This window comes from Ascidia mentula, chromosome 6 (genome assembly GCF_947561715.1).
Source record: "Ascidia mentula chromosome 6, kaAscMent1.1, whole genome shotgun sequence".
NCBI lineage: Eukaryota > Metazoa > Chordata > Ascidiacea > Phlebobranchia > Ascidiidae > Ascidia > Ascidia mentula.
In genome coordinates, this window is record NC_138571.1 from 4200440 (window position 1) to 4220680 (window position 20241).

Here is a 20241-nt window from a genome sequence, read left to right on the forward strand (position 1 = left end):
TAGTTCTCGATCAAACACATTATAACTTACTTCAGAGGGATGGAATCGCTTGCTAAAGAAAGCCAACGGACGCCAAGTTCCTTCAATTAGCTGTTGCAGAACACCACCAATAGTCTTGTCTGATGCATCCGTAGTCAGGCTGTAGAAGCTTGAGGTAGTAGATGGCACAGCATCGCTGTTTCGGCCAGAGCTAACTTGGCCGTCGTGAATGCTGCCTCTAGTTGGTCATCCCAAAGCAGTTCTTTGGAATTTGTGATAAAGCATGATAAACGGGTGCCATGATGGTGGCAGCGTTAGACACAAAGCGGTGATAAAAATTCAACATGCCCGCAAACTGCTGCAGCTCCTTGAGTGTTGATGGGCGAGGAAATTTTGTGATTGCTCGGACCTTCTTATAGGTAGCGGTTTGGCGCCAAGTTTGTCCACTCTGTAGCCAAGAAAATCTATTTGGTTAACCGCGAACTCGCACTTTCCTGGATAAGCCAGGCTCATGTAGGCTGTGAAATAATTTCCTTGGATGCTTGTGATGCTCATCAGATGACCTACTGGCAACCGAAATATCATCGAGATAAACAAAAACAAAATCTAGCGATTGACATGCAGAGTCCATTTGTATCTGAAAAGCATGGGTTGCGTTTTTAAGGCAGGCATTTTCAAAAAATCAAATAAACCGAAAGGTGCAATTACCGCGGTTTTCGGGATGTCCAAGATGTGAACTTAGTGATATCTCTCACCAGGTCGAAAAAATCTTGTTTTTCGGGTGGCAAACGTCGAACCCGGTCATGGACAGGCGGTCCCTTAGTTATAATGTGGTGCTCCACATCATACTTCGAATGGTATTGGAAAAAGTGTGGTTTAGCGATTGGAAATTCACACAAAAGTTTGTCTAATACAGATGGACTTACTGAGACAAGGTTTACGCGTGGTGCTGACCGCAACGTTTTTCGTATTAGCGTGCTTGCAAATGTTTTGGCATTAATTGGTCTGTGGCGTTTGAAGTCCACCTACAGGAAATTATGCCTAACACAAATTTTCACTGAAAATTACCTGCTGACAAATTCAGTGTGAGCAGGCAAGTTCCATGGTTGCGGATGTTCGTGCTGTTGGCTGCAACAAGGTCCTTCCTGGTTTATTCGTGCGCCTTTCTAGTCCGGTTCAACGTGACGTGGCCGAAAATGACTTAATGTTCACTGAGAGTCTGATTACAGTCAGGCGTTCAATGACTAACCTAACAACTGAAAGCTGGAAGAATTATTTCCAATCCCAGAACATAGTCGGGAAGATTTGTAAATGTAAATATCTGATGTCATTCAACTTAGACACCGAAAGGATGATTCGAATAACAACCAGTAAATCAGAAATACAACACGACAAATGAACAAGTACACCACTCTGTGGTCTCTATAATATTAACAAGCACCATCACAATGTTTACAAAGAGTGAAATGTATTGAAAATCCAATAATTACTTTCAGTGCCAAGCAGATGCTTGCCTCCCAATGCGCAAAGCATGACAAATAAGATTGAAAAAAAAACACAGAATTTCTTTTCATGGTTTCGTTGTCATTTCCTTCCAGTTGTAAAACACAACAAACTTTACACGAATAATCTTGTCTACGCGTGTTTTGCAAATTGTCATTAAATTGAAAATTGTTGCGCATCATAATGCCATTGTTACGTATACACAACACATAATAATTACAAGAATACACAGTCAGTTGGTTTAGCGGGGAATTCAGATAAGCGAAATCAAAAATACAGTATTAAAGCTGAATTGAAACGACTCTACAAGTTTGGTGTCGGTTATTGTGGTTGTGGTTAATGAGGCGTGACTGAATGTTAACATGGGAAATCTACAACAATACAGTGTTTGGACATGCTGGTTGCTTATGCGGGGATGTCCCAAAATTAAAATATTAGTCTGCATTCGCCTTCTACAACACAACATAGGGACAATCAACTTTAAATGGTGCACAACATTTTAAACAAATATATTCTGCTGTGATATCGCAATAAACTTTACACATAAACTGTTACTTTATAGAATTCATACAATGTTTGGCTCTGGAAAAAGATGAAACAAGGAAATGTTCACGTCAGCCCACGTTCATTCACCGGCACCCACGCAGCTATCTGCAGAAATTATTTTTAATACCGAATAATTTCACAACACAATGCGAATAACGCAGATTTGTAAACTGACGAAGTTGAAACATTTCAATTTCAAAAACCCTGCAAAGCCAACCCATATTTGTGACTAGATGGGATTCTTAATGCTGTAAAGTTCGGCCGCCTGGGCAAGCCTGACGTCATTCACCAACTAAACACGGAAATAAACGACCGCAACTCGGTTTGAACGAAAACATTCAGTTAAGGAAGTTGTTCATCGCAAGTAACCAAAAAATTGTTGTCAGTGAAACAACGTGACGTAATACACGAAGTTAAAACAGAAAAAATTGTCTTCACATTTTCTGTGTCGCCACGAGGATTTTTGCATAGGAAGATTACATGGACAATGACATCACTAAACCGGACCATGCCGATCCGCAAATCATTCTGCGTGACGTACAGAGTTGGAAATTACGAAGGGAAAAAGAAATAATATTCCAGACCAACTGAATTAGTTTACAAAATGCCATGAATGGGTTTTCTACGTTCATGTAACTTCATGCAATGATACACTTACGTTTTGGACAATTAGTCTTGAGCATTTACGTTCAATGCTGTCTTTACAACAAACAATCGTTGTGTTGCTCATTAAACACTACAACTGAGGGTTCGCGCACTACAGTCAGTTATGACAGAGGAGTTCGATGTTTACCGTTACCCTTCCTACCACATTGCAAGAGTAAATACTGGTTACACAAACACACACACAATACTGGAACTGTGAAATATTTGTTCGAGATATTTGAAATCAACCGGGGATGAAAAATGCTTCCCCAAAAACTCGGTCGGAAAAGTTCAACACTTGAGTTTAACTTTTCATTCATGACGTCATATACTTTGTGGCGTCATAGTCAGCGCTCAGCCATAAACAACAAGAAATTAAAAATTTCACCTTTGAGGACGCAACTACGTCACAACGGACTTGGAAAAAAGTTTCAAGGTGAAAATATTTTTCAACATAGAAGAGAATTGAATTCAGGTAAAAGTTGTATCATTAAGTAAGGGGGACAAAAAACAAGTAGATTTATACAATGAAATACATCAAGAAATCACGGTTTCCAGATGCTGGTAATGCATAAGAGTTCAGAGGGTTCAGCCTTAATTGAAGCAAGGTCTAATTGAACAAGGATATATAATATTAATTACAAAAGTGGAAAAATGAATTATTCACAACTTTTTTGCTCCTGGTCATTGTTTTCCTCTTCTTCGGCTTCATCAGGGGTTAACTCCTGCATATCTTCAACCTCTGCATCCAGGGAAGAAACATCCTCCTGCTCTTCATCACCTCCCTCATCATCTCCCGGAAGCCCTGGAGCAAGATTTAAATCCTGCACAGACTGTGTTGTACTCTCAAGCCACATTTTCACACGATCCTGGGCTGCTGAAGCTTCTGGAGCAACGATCTCCTCTTCTGGAAAGTCTACCTTCTGCCCTCTAGTGGGAGTGGCATCAGCTCCAGGAGGATGCAGTGCTCCCACCACTGTGCTACTGTTGGAGAAAGACTTGTCAAGATTCTTTGATGCAGAATTTGCAACATCTTCATGGATTGAGGAGAGGCTGCAGGAGTGATCTTTGCTTTCATTCTTCTGCTCATCAGTTGCTCCAGGAAGTTGAGCATCTTTACATTCCACCACTGTGCTCCCAGAGTCTTTTCGGCAGAGAACTTCACGATCTTCCTCCCCTTTCTCCGCCAGAACCCCACTTCCACTAATCCGAGATGATTCTGGTTCCTCATCTGAAGACCCAACCTCTGGAGGTGGGGAGAGAGCAGATTGATCCTCCTGCGCATCCATGATTGCTCTCCAGTTGCTCCCTAATAATCAAGTATTTCAATGGTTTGGGTATAATGAAGCTATCACAAGTTTTAATTCAACATCATGTTTACATGCACAACAAAGTGAGGAAAGTGGTTTTAACCAGGGGTCCCCCAAATATGGCCTGCGGGCCAGATGTGGCTCGCAAGACCAGTTCATCTGGCCCATCAAGCTTCAGGTGTCAAATAAATTTTGGTTTTATTTTGTAAATCACAACATTTTTGGCACTTTTGTCTTCTTGTTCAGAGCCTGTTTTTTTCACCCAGAAATTGCGAATAATTGCTTTTTAATCCCTGTACAAGGAGACCTGGTTTGCTAAATACATTCTTGCATTGAACTATTATCCAATCCCTGGTTGTAACTCCTCACATGTTTATGTTCCTTCATATAGAAAGTTTGGTGACACTTGCTTTAAAACGTTTAAGCTGTTGTGGTTTCAAAATATATTGTTGGTGATCTTCAGGTTTAAAACACAGATGTCACATTTATCAAATTGGTCGAGTTACCTTCATTCATCTCAGAAATTGGCTCAGAAATAAAACTTGCGAAGGAAACACAACTCGCAGCAGATGGATTGCGGGAATGCCCCATGTGTGAGAATCGCTTTGATGTCCCGCCAGCAGAAGCAGCATTGGATTTCTATGAACAAGTACGGAGAGAAAAGTCGGAATGATTACATTGAATAAAGAATTAACAATTTAATGAAAAACATCCTAAGACATTAATTGATTGAAAATGCTGGCGACTGAAAAATGAGTTTTGAGTAATAAAAAATTCCAATACCACAATAATGGAATAAAAGATAATTGAGTGTTCAGTATTACTTTAACCTATATTTGTAGAAAGTGCAATGGTTCAGTATATTTTCTGATTGATTTACCGGAGCAGTGTTAGCTGCTTCAATAACCTCCTGCTGATAAATTGAAACCATCTCCTTATATTTCTGTTGGGCTTCTATCACAAGTAAGCACATTTCTTTGTAATGATCCTATAAAAAGTAACAGTTGGTTAATAATTCTGGTATAACTGTGTTTTCTTGCAGATTAACTCCATGTACGCAGAACATTATTGTTGTCAAATAACACAAGAAGCAGTTTCACAAAGCAAGGGAATTTGTGCTAGAAACATGACATGTGTGAATCAGACAGGATTGCATATCATCAAAAGAGTTTCAAAAGTTAAAGAAGGTCAAAGACTGCACAAAACTTAAAAATAAAAGGAAATTTAAATTTATCCAAAACTAAACTTTAACACAAAGCAAAAAGTATTTTTAAACAAATCACCACCAGCTCATGGAAAAAAGGTTATTCTGCACTGACCTCTGCTCCACTGTAATCAAATATCCCCACGACGCTGACTGGCACAAGTTTTGAAACAGCTCTTCCCATGGCTTTCCGACCCAATGCAAACACGTACGTCACTTTCTGTTTCTCACACATTTCTAAAATTTGTTGCAAGGCTTCATCTAATCCACCTGGATTGAAAACAAGATTGCAAACAATTAAAAACAAACTTTCTCAACAACAGTTTCTACTTCAGCAAAATAAAAAATGCTTCAAATCAACACTGTGTGCAAAGGGTTATCCATCATCATTGCAGAATTTAACTTTTCAACTCATTGTCAATAAATTATCCCAACAATGTTTGTTTTAAACCAAATGGGATTCGAACAAAAGTTGTCCTGGCCATGAATACTGCAGCTACCAATTGGTATCATTGGTTTGCTGACACCATGTGGCTGTGTTTATCTTGTGTCCTAGCTACAGTTTCAAATAGCTTGGCAGGAATGCCAGTTGAGAATGTTGAAAATATTCTTTTGCTTGTATTTTAATTGTTGACTTCAAGATATTATCACACGAACCTTTTGCTTGTATTTTCTCCAGGTTAGGTGACACGATCACACATTTAAGTTTCTTCAACTTTAGGTGTTTTGTGACTTCCCGTATTCCCATCACCAGGCGACGACGCATCTTTGCTTTCATCGGATCTTTCTGGTACAACCTAAACAAGAATATAGTTCGACACTGAATTTTTATTTAGCACAGAAAGAAAACAAACAATAAGTTTTTTTTTTGACTTTTAAAATATAATCTTACATGCACATTTTTAGTAAGTGTTTAAAGAACAAAACATTTTTTGATGAAAAGTTACTACTATTCTTACAACAAAATGATGTCATCATATGTTGCAAAATAGAAAACTACCTCACTTAAAAATTGTATTATATATGTATGTTCAAATTGCCTTGCACCCAACATGTCAACATTGGGTGTACCCAATGCTCTACCTACTAAACTACGGGTTTATATTAAGGACAAGATACACTGATGCAAGTGGACAACTTGCCGGGCACATATAAAATTATGTTTAAGTAAATGTTACCTGTCCTGAAACTGTACAAGTTTCTGTAAAATAATCGTACATGCTTCATCGATTCTCTTATCCAGAACTTGGGAGCAATATCTGAAAAACCAACAAATCATTCAACCACTAATTTTCTTTATTTTTATAAAAAGCTTCAAACGTGCTGAAAATGAGTACATTTTTAAAATTAACAACATTTTGTGCTGCAAGATTCGCCTGTGTTTGTGAAACTGTGTCGGAAATAAACAGTCTATTGCACAAACACTGGTTAGCGTTTTGGATAAAAATGAAAATCAGATGACAATTATAAAAAATCTTACTCAGATTTTCCTACTAGATCAGAATAAGAAATATCTACTCATCCAAATCTGTTAAACACAAATGTTTCCATGTTTGTGGTTTAACAACTATTCAACACCTGATTTGCTCTTTAATTTCAAACATATGCTACTGATTTTTAGTCATTGAGCATAATAGCTAACAAAACATAAATTTTGTAACATGTTACACCAGACTGTATTAATGGTGTAGATTTCATAGATCTGAATACTAAAAAGCAACACTAAACTTGTTGAAAGGTGGATCAGTTAAATTGCAGTTTTTATTGTAAATTATGCATTTCAATGCAAACAAATAGTAAACTTGTATTAAATATTTATTAGAGAAAAGAACAACATTAAGACTACAAAATTAGCTTACTCTCTGTATCTTCTGCTGTGTATTTGTGGAACTGTCGTAATATTATCAATCAACATATTTTCCATGTCATCCTCTGGTGCTTGCGCTGAACGAACACACAAAAACATTTAAGATAAAATCACGAAATGTGTCCCAAATATAAGTTTCCAGTCAATTCAGGCAATGACTAATGCAGTGTTTCTCAAACTTTTTCCAATCACGTACCGCTCATTTGTTTTTTAATACACTGCATACCACCGTATTACTATACCATAACTGTTATGGCATACCACCAATGAATAACAATTTAGCCAATATCACCAGTTGCTTGGTTTTCTTTATTGTGCATTTGTGACGCAATAGTATCAACGTGAAATTGTTGCACAGTTGAATACACGATGTCAGAATTACTTCAACAGTGCAACAATTTCACGTTGATACTATTGCGTCACAAATGCACAATAAAGAAAACCGACATCATGTATTTTTACTTATATTGACTTTGTTAAACTTGAGATCAGAAATGTTATTAAATATTATTATACTAATATGTGGATTATCTTTAGATACTGAATAAAGTGGTTGATGCTATCACATTATTACAACAGACATGAGTAAAATGTCATTTGCCCGGGGCTGGCAAAGTCCATTGAGAACAAACGAAAACCAACACAATAACCATTGTGTGTTGAAATCTCCTATTTCATAATAGTCATAACAAAATGTACACAAAACATTAGGCAATGCCTATTTATATTATAACACTGTTACTTACAACTTACATTCGACAACACCTTACATTCTACAACAACTTTGACATTTTTTTGGCCCTTCACCAAAACTTAACAAGTTAATAAATGTCTGCACAGTCAATTCAAAATATCTTCAAACAAAAACTATTTATTGGATCTAGCATAGACGACCGATAATGACCGAAAAGTCCAACTAATAATCAGTTTTTTAGAGAAGAAAAAGTTTAGACAGAATCAGCAACATTTGCACTGATATTTCAACCCATTACTGCAACACCAACTTACACTTAAGTGTGTCAATGATGGCTGGTGGGTAGGGAGGAACGTCACGGTCGGGTTGGTCGAGTGAGGTAAGTTGGATCAAATGCTGACCTTTCTTTTCTTCTCGTTCTTTCAAAATAACCTTCACAACAAAATCAAAAATTTAAATAAAAACTTCATTTGGTTTTACTGAAACATGGGTCAAACCCTGTTCGTTCTACAAGAGTATATTGGAAGACAATTCTATGAAAATCATATTATTTTCTTTGTGAAACATAAATGGTTTTTTTTTCTTATAAATTGCAATTCCCATCAATTTAATGTAACCCAGCAAGAGGTAACCTTGGTAGAACTGATGTCGACAACAACTTTAATTAAAAATAATTTTTACCAACTAAAGATCAAAAATAATTTATTTTTCAAAAAAACCTTTTTCAATGCACTTGGTTTCTTGGGTTTGGGGTTTTCCCTTTCTTTCCCCCTTTTAACCATGGGTGAGGATGAGTCAAGGGGATTCACCGGCATGGAGAGGGTATTTTTTAGTCTGTAAACAACATGGTGGAACTCAGTAGATTATGGATGTAAAATATTGCCAACAAAACTGACGCCAATCACAACTTCATACAAATAATATTACATACAGAACTTGCAATAAAAATTATTGGAATTACAAATTTGCAGAAGAAAAGACAAATTATGCAAAATAGGCTTTGAGAAGAGTCAGCTTACTTTATAGTCATTTCTTTGTTGGCGTGAGCATTACGAGGAAACTGGTTTGGAGATTGATTTTCAGAAAATTCATTTTTACTCGCGACAACTTTCGATTTCAACTGTTGACTGAGGATTTCCCCAAGGTCCAACTTGGACGGTTTGTTGCGGTTACGGTTCGCTGCAGTTTTCTTCAGAGCTTTCTGTATAAACATAAAAAGAATTATGACTAGTTTAATATCAGAACATGTCACTGATTTCCAAAAACAAGGAAGTGAAAAGTGCAGAATACTTTTCTATGTTTTTGACCACTAATAAATAATATATATATACATGTTTTAATATAAAAGGTCGTTCAGTTTTACTATTTGCATGAAAAACTAGTACATTGATAAACACACATAAATGTCTCTAGGATGTAGAGTGTTTTAAAAATGTTATTTTTCATGCAAAGAAAAAGCAGTTTGTTGACAATTTTTGCGACTGAATATTGATGACCATTAAAGTTTATCAATATTTTTACAAAATCCTCACTGCTTGTTTAAATTTATGGAATCATATTCAAACCTGGATATTTTCCTGCTCTTGACTTATCTCAGCATATTCCTCATCAGCAGCTTTCGATGCACGTTCAGCTTTTTTTTGTCGCTTGCGATTCTTCTGTGCTTGTAGCTTTTCCTGCATAGATTGATCGTCTGTCAAAGTGTTCGTCCCTTGCACAAGTTGCACTGCATGCGGCTGCAAAATCATTTAGTTTTGATGATAAATAATTGTTGTGTTGTTGTGATAAACACAGAGTGAAAGTTAATCTATAAAAGTTGTTAATTTGATATATACTAAATGTTTAATTGCACACAAAAAGTTTTGCTAAAATTTTGGTGGACAAACTTTTGTGCAAAATTAAACTAAAATTGAGTAAATAAATAATATTTAACCCAAATCATTAAAAGTTAGACAAAAACCCAGATTCATATTACACAAACAGACAGCAAACTCACAGGCTGCTGCATAATAGTTTTTCCGAGTACTGCGTCACTATATGAAAGATGGTTGCTAACCAACAGCATTTGGTTGACAACGGAGGGAGATCCCAATCCGGGGAATTCCTGTGTATCCTGTGATTGAAAAAAAAAACATAATTATCCCCTGTAACTTGTATATGTAGTACTGAACTGGGCATAACCTAATGGTTGATTTTACAAACAATTGCAGTTTTTCAGTGGATGTGTTAAGTGTGCAACCCTATTTCCAATGTTGCATGCATGGTGTTATCATTAGTATCATTAAATTAGATAGACAATATATTCTTTTTATTCTGACCACTTACAAATTAAGCGGCGTGATTTGGGATCTGTGCTTACACATAGTTAAGTGCAATCATGAACCAACTAATAACGTACTGCAAGTAATATGGAAGAGGACTCTTGTGATGTCATAGGCACTCCATTCTCAAAAGGCACATTTTGACCATCAGGTGGCATCATTCCCTGCAAGGTCATTTTTCTTTTATCGATCTTGCGTTTGTCGAACGAACTATCGTTGTTTATGTCTTGAAGCATGGATGGGCTTTGCATATTACGTGAGTGTTGGGGAGATTGCCATCGCATTTGGTGCGTGGGGCTGGAATTTGGTCGACGATTTCTTCCCCTCTGATTTACAAACTGGTAATACTGAGCAGGTGGGACGAGATGATGGGGAAAGTGGGGGCCAGCAAAGGGGGATTGGGGGCTGGGGAAAGGATTCATCCACTAAAAAAATTATAAATAATTTACATGTGGGTTATTCCTAAGTCAAATGCAGTTGCACAACAAGTCTACTTTTACATACAACTGATACTTTATTTTAAACAAAAAAATACTCTGGTTTGATTCTAATTTTACTGTGAAATAACTCATTTGGAACATTCAAGTTTAATTTACATTCAACATAAATGTACCCCAAAAAAATTACAACTAATTCCGAGAATAAAAGGTGACAAAAAGTTACCTGAGATTTCATGAAGTTTGGGGGAGGGGGGAATCCTGGAGGAGGTCGACTGATGGAAGGATTTTGATCTGAAACAAAAGCAGAGTTTTACAAAATTCTTCAGTCTAAGAAAACTGTGTACTACACAGAAGAGTTGCCCATGAAATATGGATAAGTGGTGACTTTTAATAAAAACAAACTTGACAAAAGCCAATTTACTCATGTATTTGTACAATAACATTACTAACACTGTCATGTTTAAAAGAAGACGTTTCGGCAAAAACTTTCAAACTGATGATGGCATAATTTTTTGTCGAAACGTCTTCTTTTAAACATGACAGTGTTAATAGCATTATGGGCCAGTCTCTTTATACTCAGAATAACCAGCTTATATTTATAAACCCATCACAATATGCACAACAATGTTGGAATTAACCAGGACAAAAACTCTCTGTGTCCCATGAGGGGTATCTATTTTCCAAATTATTGCACACACATTGTTATGATATTACACATAATGTCAATGTCAATTACCTGTACACATATAGTGCACCAAATAATAGTTACTAAAACAAGCCTTATTTAAGCAGACACACATTAGACAAAAATATGATATATTTTTACTTAGAAGTGGGGTAGCAGGTGGGGTTAACAATAATGACGACCCCGGGGGTGGGGTAGGATGGGGTGACAGAACCCCTGACATCATCTGTTGGGTAAGATGGGGTTGGACTTGATAGAGAGTAGGAGATGGGGTCAGATAAACAACCCTCGATACCGGTGTTGAAGAATTTCCACCCTGAAAAAGATAGAATTGAGTCTTAGTATTGTGGAAGTTACTATTATATATCTGTAGTGGGTTTAGATTCCATATTGCATTGTTTGTTATCGAAATTAGTAATTCTCAACCTTTTCTGTCAAATACAAACAAATTTTATGGCCCAGAGATTTCACAAAAATCTAGGTTTAAATTTAACAGAAACAAATGTAGGGAGGCAAATAATCATTAACATTTAATTTTCAATTTTAGAACCTATTTAAATTTGTCCTTCAAAAGTTTAATGTCAAAATGAAATATAAATGATGTTGAACATGATCCCAAAGTACAAGAAAATTATGTGAATGCAAAACTGAAATAATATTTAAACTAACCTTCATGTTAGAAAATCCAGCAGTTAGTTCGTTAGTGCTTGTTCCCCCACTTCTTTTCTTCACCATTCTGTGCTTTGGACTGTGGAAAAATAGAGTTTGCACCGATAAAAAATTTTATTTATTCAAACTTTTCAAAATTTTTTATTGTTGAGACAACTATGTATACAAATATTACAATATTACAATAAAAACTGCACAAAAAAAAGAAAGTTGGGATATACTGTACTACATAGAATCCATTAACCGTGTTTATTACATATCCCAAGTCACTGGCTTTGCTAATTTTAATCAATACATCCAACATTGTCATGTACAAAATGGTCTTGTCATAAAAAACTTAAATGTGTATAATAGCATTTTGCCATTGGCAAGTTGTTTAATAAAGTATCACCCAGAACATGATGAGATGAAGTGATTATAATTTTCAATGTGGGTTTATAACTGAGTTCCACCGGCTTAAACAACAAGAGTAAAATGATCCCACTTTACAAAATGTCGTTACAGATCCTGTTACACAAAACTAAAGTTTCCCCTGATCTTAAACAGTATCTTTCCATTCATCTCCACACTTTCAACTATATTGCACACTTAACTTTGCGATAGAAGCTGATAATATTTTACATTATTTCACACAGTTTGTGCAATTTTACATTACAAAATACAAACTGGAAACAAATTTGAAAATGTCCATGATTAGTTTTAAAACTTTTCCAGAGTTCATCAACACTGGTTAACCCTTCAAAATGTTGTTTGGCAAACCTGTAATATCCAGAGTCGCTATCAACGTCTGCATCAGCATAATCACTCGAAGATTCGTGTTCTTCAGCGTTAACATGCGAACTTGATCGATGACGACGAGATTTAATTTTCTTAAGGGGGCTTGGACGCTCTTTGAGAGATTTTGTTGCTATGGCAACAGGAAAATCTAGCACAGTCAAATAAATAAAAGTATGACAATTTTGACAATACATGACACATACTGCTCAGGTTCTTTATTAATTTTACTGTTCAGGGTCGATGATATTGTCTGCTAATTTTGCTTAGCATTTGAAAAGAAATGTATTTTGGCAGAAATCAGTTCTGGATTTACCACCCTACTTGGTAGAGGAGTAACTGTTGATTTATGGTTTCACAATATGAAGGGATATATTGCTCTAATACTGTGTTACCTGTTTGTTGACTGCTATCGACCATCAAGGTGTCATTATTTGGACCCAATTCATCATTCACAGTCACTTCTTTCTGGGTGGCAACATTTTTTCTTGATATACGTTTGCTTGCCTTTTCTGGCCCCTGTTTATTGTAAAAAAGTTTAATTTTGTTTAAAACAATTGCAGGTAAAGCACATTTATTTATATATAATTACCCATTTTATTCATTGCATAAACTGACCAGTCAACAATCACCTATAGACTACATAGAAAAAAATGCAAAAAAGCCTTAATTTCAAGTTTAAGTTAATGTATATACCCTATGCTTTTGTGTAGAAGCTGATGGCTGGTGGCCAGGCATTGCCTGGCGTAAAACATTGTTGTAAATTAACGGCATTCCATCACCGGCATGTGCTGTAAAAAAAACAACAACACTGTTATCAAAAATGAGTGAAAATATGAAGTTTTGAAAAAATGCAAAACTTCAATATGAGTGGACTGCTGGCAGTTTGACAATGGAGAATTTTACAAGATCCTGAGTAAACAAGCACGCTTATTCTTGTTTGGTCTCCTGTTTTTTAAAGCATTGTTCACAAAAGCTATCCAAACTATTGAGGAGGTCAACATTCTATGGAGAAAATGGCTGTGAATACTTGATAGTTCCAAAACTTAACTAAATATTTTTTTTAATTTTTTTTTTATGTCTTTTTTATGTGCGATCTATTGGCATAAAAGAGATAAAAATATAATTATAATACACAACATCTGTAAACATTGAACCAACACTGGTTGTCCTTAAAAAAAATTTGATGTTGTAAACATACATACAGTATAATCACTATACATGTGGCACTGTACCTGCAAAGCCATTAGGAGGAATAACAGGGACCACAATAGGATTGTGGGATGTCGGTATAGAAGAAGGATGAATGGAGTTAGAATCCGTGATGTAACTCAAAGGAATATATTGGGAACCAGCTTGGGGCTGCACAGGGACCCTTGAAACATAAAGCTGTTATGAAAAAGTATACATATACAAACATGTTTTAGGGCTTTAAACAATTGTTGTTTTTAATTTAAATTTAAGAGGATTTAAAGCAAAAATCCTTAACCCAGGCTTTTAACCATAATTCCTGTGGACATAACAGCTGAAAGTTACTAATCAAACAAAAATCTTCATATTTTAATTACTTTGTGAATGTAATATTTAAAAAATATGTTATGTACACAAATCATTTCTGCACATATAAGTTTGATCAAAGGAAAAAGCTGGAACTAATTGTTGATGACCACAATAAACATTTGTGAACAGTGCAGGATTTTAGACTGTCCTGGTTACCACAAACCTTCCATTCTGTTGTTCCTGTACAAAGGGGTAGCAAGTTGTCACATATCTGGGTAGTGGACTTGGACCTTGTTCTGCATAACCTGAGTCATTTTGAAACTCCTTCCGTGGAACAAATGGAGCAACATCAGCACTCAAGTTCGTTTGCTGCACAAAAATGTTTGTCAAATTTAACCCAAGTAGAACTTGACAAAAACTTGAAGCAAGTGTTAAAGGTACATTTGCAGGCACTTGTGTTATTGTTAATCAGAGAATTATTTTGGACTTTAAAGAAAGAAAAATAAGTAACTTACATCCGAACTGTGGGGCAACATTTGTTACACAGCAATTATTCCAATCGTCATTGAAGCAAAAATCCAATTTCAATACATAAAATAAAACAACAAGAAAGACACAACCTTCACAAACAAAATAAACATTAAAAACTTACAATTCCACAGAAATAATTTACAACGAATATTGCAATTTCACATATTATTATCTGTTTACTGTTAGCGTTTAGCATACACAAAGACGACAAGGAAGGTTAAATTGTGTAAAAATTAAAAGTAGTATTTTAACCACAAACGAAAAAAAATATCAATAATTTTTGGTCTAATCGGCTAAAAAAGTTTTATAATGCAAAATCCTTGTGCCAATTATGACAATAAAAACTTTCACAGAACCATATTGTCACAAATATCACGTTCGTTGTTTACAACTTTTGCTGGTATCGTTGTTTACTTAAATCCAATGAGATCAAAATAAAAATTTTGTACATTATTGGGGTATGGGAATTCTAACCGCCAATTTCGGTTGGTTCAGGCGTGAATTAACAAAAGCAGCCATGCATTAACGTTTACTGCATTCATATGTTTTTACTGTTTCTCGTTTTTGTGAATTTTTATTTCAAGTTTGATTTATTTGTATTTCCAACCTACTAATTCACACCCATATTTTTATTCAGAGAAATAAGTGATTTAATTCGTGACAGAAACTTTAAGAATGTGTTACAGTGGGTGTCCACAGATTTATAGATTTTACAAAAGTGTTCTGGTAAGTAAACTTATTTTCCGCGCAACATAAAAAAAAATGCACAATCGCAAGACCCAGATCATCTAAATTTGCATCAGCAGAAAATCTTTGGTCAACTATGTACATGCTGATGCAGACCAAATACACTGCGTATTGATTGTTTCTCATTTATCAAAAGCTACACTGAGCGAAGACAAGTCTCTTGTTTCACTTCATCTGTCGTTTGCAGCAAAGTGTAAATGCTTGCGCTGATATAGCAAGACAACAGCAAATCCTGGTGGCAGTTTTAAATTTATCTGAAGTTGCCTTTTAGTTAAACAAGTATTTTAGTTGCTGTTCAGATGTGTTTATAAATAAAGTGTTGTTAAAAACAAAAAGTCTGTGTTTCCAGTTGTGGACAGTTTGTCAGGATAATGAAGCTGATTTTGTTTTATGTAATTGCTTGTCTATGCTGCATCAGTTTGGTGAAAGCCAATCTTGCGCATCAAGCGTATCAAAAATGTGGAAGAAGATGCAAGATAACTTGCGGGTTGGCAACAGCATGCACTGCCAACTGTCAAACTAGCTGCACCCAAGGTCGGTATGAAATTGTTTTTGAGAAAGGCAATTTAGGAAACATATATTCTGTCTTTGAAAGCAATTGATTGTGTGTACGAAAATTTCTTCATTTTTTCAAACTAATGTTCTTTATTTCCGGACAATTGCATTTAAAATTAAATCGAAAGATTTGCCTCTTTACATATTCTGCAAAAAAATGATAAAGTAAAAACCAGTATTTATGTCCTTGGTGCCAATAACAATGCTAAAACAATTGTTTAATCCGTGTCAATGACCCAAATAAATTCCATTTCTTCTTTGCAGGAAACAGTATGTGTTTGGAACTTTGCGTGCAAGAATGTCGCGATCAGCACCACGCCGTCAAATGTGACGCGTGCACAGCTTCTTGCAGAAATCTGTTTGGTGCCTGCGCTACCAACCATTGTTCGGCTTCCTGCCCCGTAGGCGACAGCATTGAGTTGAAGACCATCCGCAACAACCACAATTGCTTTATTTGTATGATGAAACATTGTCACACAGTAATCACGGCTGCTTTTGGGGTGGAACCGTAATCATCCCTTGTGTTATTGTCATTTAGACGCATATATTATCAACATTTCATAAACAACTCAACTTACAAATTTTTTAGCAATAAAAAGAGCCGGTTTTGTATAACAATAAAAATTCGACACAAACGTTATGCAATTATAAATTGGATTTTTTGACGAGTCTATGCATCAGTAGAACTGCAATGTTGTCTTGGCTGTTAAACATTTCTATCAGTCAATAAACACCACAGTTTCCTTGGAAAAAGGGGTAAATACATTTCCAGGACTTGTGAGTTGTGACGTCATGTCTCGCGTTGCAGGAATAAACAACCTCATGACCCTTTCAATCTGTTGCTAAGCGTAGTTAACCATTAACATGCATACATAGGATATGCTGACAGTCGTGTTATGTTGATCAAGCCTTCTGTCGACGATGTGTCAAAAGTACGATTAGCGACAACTAAAACCAGTAGCAGCCTAAAGTTAGGCTTTTAACTTTTTATCGTTCATCAAATGAGAGAAAATAGTTGTGGAAACAGTATGGTATGTTGCGCACTTGCTGTAGTGGTTTAGCAAACAATACTTTACATTTAAAATACATTCGACAGAACTAACCTAAAGATTTGCCGAAGTGATCTTCTTTCCCTTTGAAGGTTCCTACGATTTTGCGATAAATTCATGTACAGGTTCACACATGGTGTCTACCGCAAGTTTTATGCTTAGATAGTAACATAGGAAACGTTGCTGGACTTGATTGAAAATGTCCCGCTTTATTTATTGTTCAGGAAGAGAGAAAATAAAATGAAGTTAACAGTCAGCATAATTTTTATTATCTGCCTTATTTCTATTGTTAATTGTGGGCACTTAATCCGCAAGAGGTCGCATCACAACCACTTTCCGTGGGAAGCGGTGAAGGCCAAATGCGGAAGTACTTGCAGGAGAGCTTGTGCAAAACCGAAAGCGTGCGCTGCCGGCTGTCGTGAAAGGTTTGAAACAAGTAAGTACAACACAACACAAATAGCAAGGAAACGTTTATTTAGTGAAACCAAGATCAGTCGTCGTTCTTTTTCAATACAAAAACATTTCGCTAACATAAGCAAGATCGGTGATTTATTCAAATGGTACCGCAGGTAAACATTTCATCCCTCCAAAAAATGTGTTGTCACAGCTGAATTTGCAATTATAGTTGTGTGTCTTTATGGTTTTATCCCAAACTGATCTGACTTGAAAGTAAAATTGAACCCGGGTAATTGCTAGGAGTTGCTCGAAGGTATAGGGTACAAATCCCGACTAAAGCGTAATTTTAAATCACCCTTATTACCCAGTAAAACAATGAGTTATACATTCAAATATCGCGAAAACAAGTTAATTTGGAATTACTGTTGGACCTATTTGTCCTATTTGTCTATTATTACAATTCATGAAAATAAATTTAAATTAAAATTGTTTTTTGCTCTACTTGATTTTTGTTTGACAGCAAATGGCGTCGAATAATTTTCTTAATTTTATTAATAATGTATTAAAATCCAAACACAGCGATCTTCAAACAGCTCAGATCGATTTATTTAGAGAAAAATATATTTCGCCTAAAACGGCATCATCAGTTTCTCCATTTACCAAAACTGCCAAAAAGGAAAAACAGAAAGAAAAAAGTCAAGAATCTAACGCAAAAAGGTTACGCAAGCTAAAAATAAATAAAAATTAATAAAAACTATAAAAATATTCAGGTTTCAAGCATTAACTAAAAAATAATAAAAGTATGAATTAACTGCATGTGGTCAGACCTGTCTGTACTACTTTGCTTTCAAAAAACCACTGGCGCTGACACCGAGTGAGCACACAAACATACAGAAGCAACTGAATGTAAAAACAGAACAAAAGTGGAAGGGGAATGGACGTCACGAACTGCAGACAGGTAGGCCTGTGGGCGAACAGGTGTGACCGATAAGACTCGGTGAATGATAAGACGATAAAAACAGGTTAACAACACAGGAAAAGTCATCAACCCGTTACAGCGAAAACAAGCGCAAACAAAAACATAGTCCTACGGGCGGGGAATAGCAAAACAAACTATTTGCATGATGGTGTTACCATGGTTTGCACATTTATTTGTGCCCGTATTCTATTGGACGAACAACTTTTGGATCGAGCGGAACACATGATATTAAATAAATCAGACTACGTTCTCAATTCAGACGATAAAATTCTCTTAATGTATGGCCTGAATTTTGTGCCAACGCCGCAGTGGAATGAAACAACACAACATTCAGAATGGGTTAACGCCATTAGACATGTTCGCCGTGTAGAATGGCAGAGTCTCTATGGTGAAGAAGACGAGATCAAAGAGCCGATCCCTGAAAAGCTTAAAATACCGAAGCTTAACAGGCCTAACAAAAGTGAACTAAGCGCAGAAGTTCTAGCCTACACAGAAATGGTTTTTGCCAAAGTCAGGAATATGGAGACATCCGCCAGACGCCTATTCGTTAATCGGAATAATCTGACTTCAAATCTCAGAGAGAGTTTGCACAGATTAACGAAATTGACCAGGGAGAAACAAATAGTAATATGCAGGGCGGACAAGGATGGGAAAATCATCATTCTGAACTTACAAGACTACAACACCACAATGTTAAAACAATTCTCCGCGTATCACCAATTACCCTTGACGCGTTCCACAGTAGGTTCGGAGATGCAAAAGATTAAAGACACCTGTGATGATAAGCTCATTAAGCTGCACAAGTTTGGAGTCGTAAGCGATACCATCCTATATAACACGGCTGGCATCAAACTCCATGGTTGCACCTATCGACATATCTCTGGTCCTACAGCAAAATTCTTTGCGTGCAACGAACCCGGATATGCGTATCCGTTGTTCAAAACCCACAAGCTCGCACCTGAAGAGCTGCTGCATTGCAGTATTGGAGAGATGCCAGTGAGACTGGTGCAAGCATCTGGAAACACCACGACGTCCCGAACTACGATTTTCCTGGAAAGCATTTTGCAGCCGATCAGTGTACTCTACTGCAAGGCAAACGTAAATGAATATTGCCGGGACAGTAAAGATTATTTAGAAGAACTCCACAAGTGGAAAATGGAAAATGCGCAACACCTCTCCAAGAAAATGCGGCGCCAGGAACTATGCATTGTGGCAGGGGATGTAAAATCATTATATCCCAACCTTCCCAGATCCATTATACGCCAGGCTTTGAAGGCGGCTTTGAATGGTCACTCAACATTCACCGCGCAGGCAAGAAACACCATCATCGAATTGACAATGTTTTGCATTGACAACGCCATATTGAGGAATGCAGATTCTTTTTATTGCCAAAAAGAAGGCATTGTCACAGGTGACAATAACTCAGTATCGGTGGCTAACATTGCTGTTCACTTCATTGTTTGCAAAGCTGCCACAGCAATAAACAAGGCGTACATATTTAAGAGGTTCATTGATGACATTATATGGGTGTCGCTTGGGGTTAAAACAACCAATGTCATACAACAGAAGTTGGTGGAATGCTTTCGTAACGCAGGCTTGGAACTAACTTTCCGCCAAGCCACAACGGCAAAGCCATGCACTGGAGTTGAATTTCTTGATGTGTGCCACATTATCGACCCCATGTCACTGGCGGGCTTCAAAACCACCAATCACACTAAGCCCACAGCACTTGACCGTTGTTTTCTTAATGGGCGTTCCCACCACCCAATCCATGTGTTTAAATCAATTGTGTTTTCCGAAGCCATACGGATGCGGCGCTTAAACGAGAATGAAAGCGACTACAAAAA

At 36.5% G+C, this 20241-nt stretch overlaps 1 protein-coding gene across 1 annotated transcript; it reads right to left on the reverse strand.

Moving 5' to 3' along the window:
- Positions 1-2262: 2262 nt before the first annotated feature.
- On the reverse strand, positions 2263-14776 carry LOC145905738 (selenocysteine insertion sequence-binding protein 2-like). Its single transcript, XM_082993017.1, has 22 exons — positions 14653-14776; positions 14361-14506; positions 13873-14012; positions 13334-13428; positions 13033-13156; positions 12623-12788; positions 11864-11942; positions 11336-11510; positions 10733-10800; positions 10147-10494; positions 9745-9861; positions 9314-9484; positions 8768-8949; positions 8468-8582; positions 8063-8180; positions 7047-7131; positions 6366-6446; positions 5845-5984; positions 5303-5457; positions 4864-4971; positions 4490-4622; positions 2263-3982 (listed from the first exon to the last, which is right to left on the reverse strand). The coding sequence occupies exons 1-22, from the start codon at positions 14671-14673 to the stop codon at positions 3333-3335; spliced, it is 3417 nt and encodes a 1138-aa protein (XP_082849143.1). The 5' UTR covers positions 14674-14776; the 3' UTR covers positions 2263-3332.
- Between the last annotated feature and the right edge of the window lie 5465 nt (positions 14777-20241).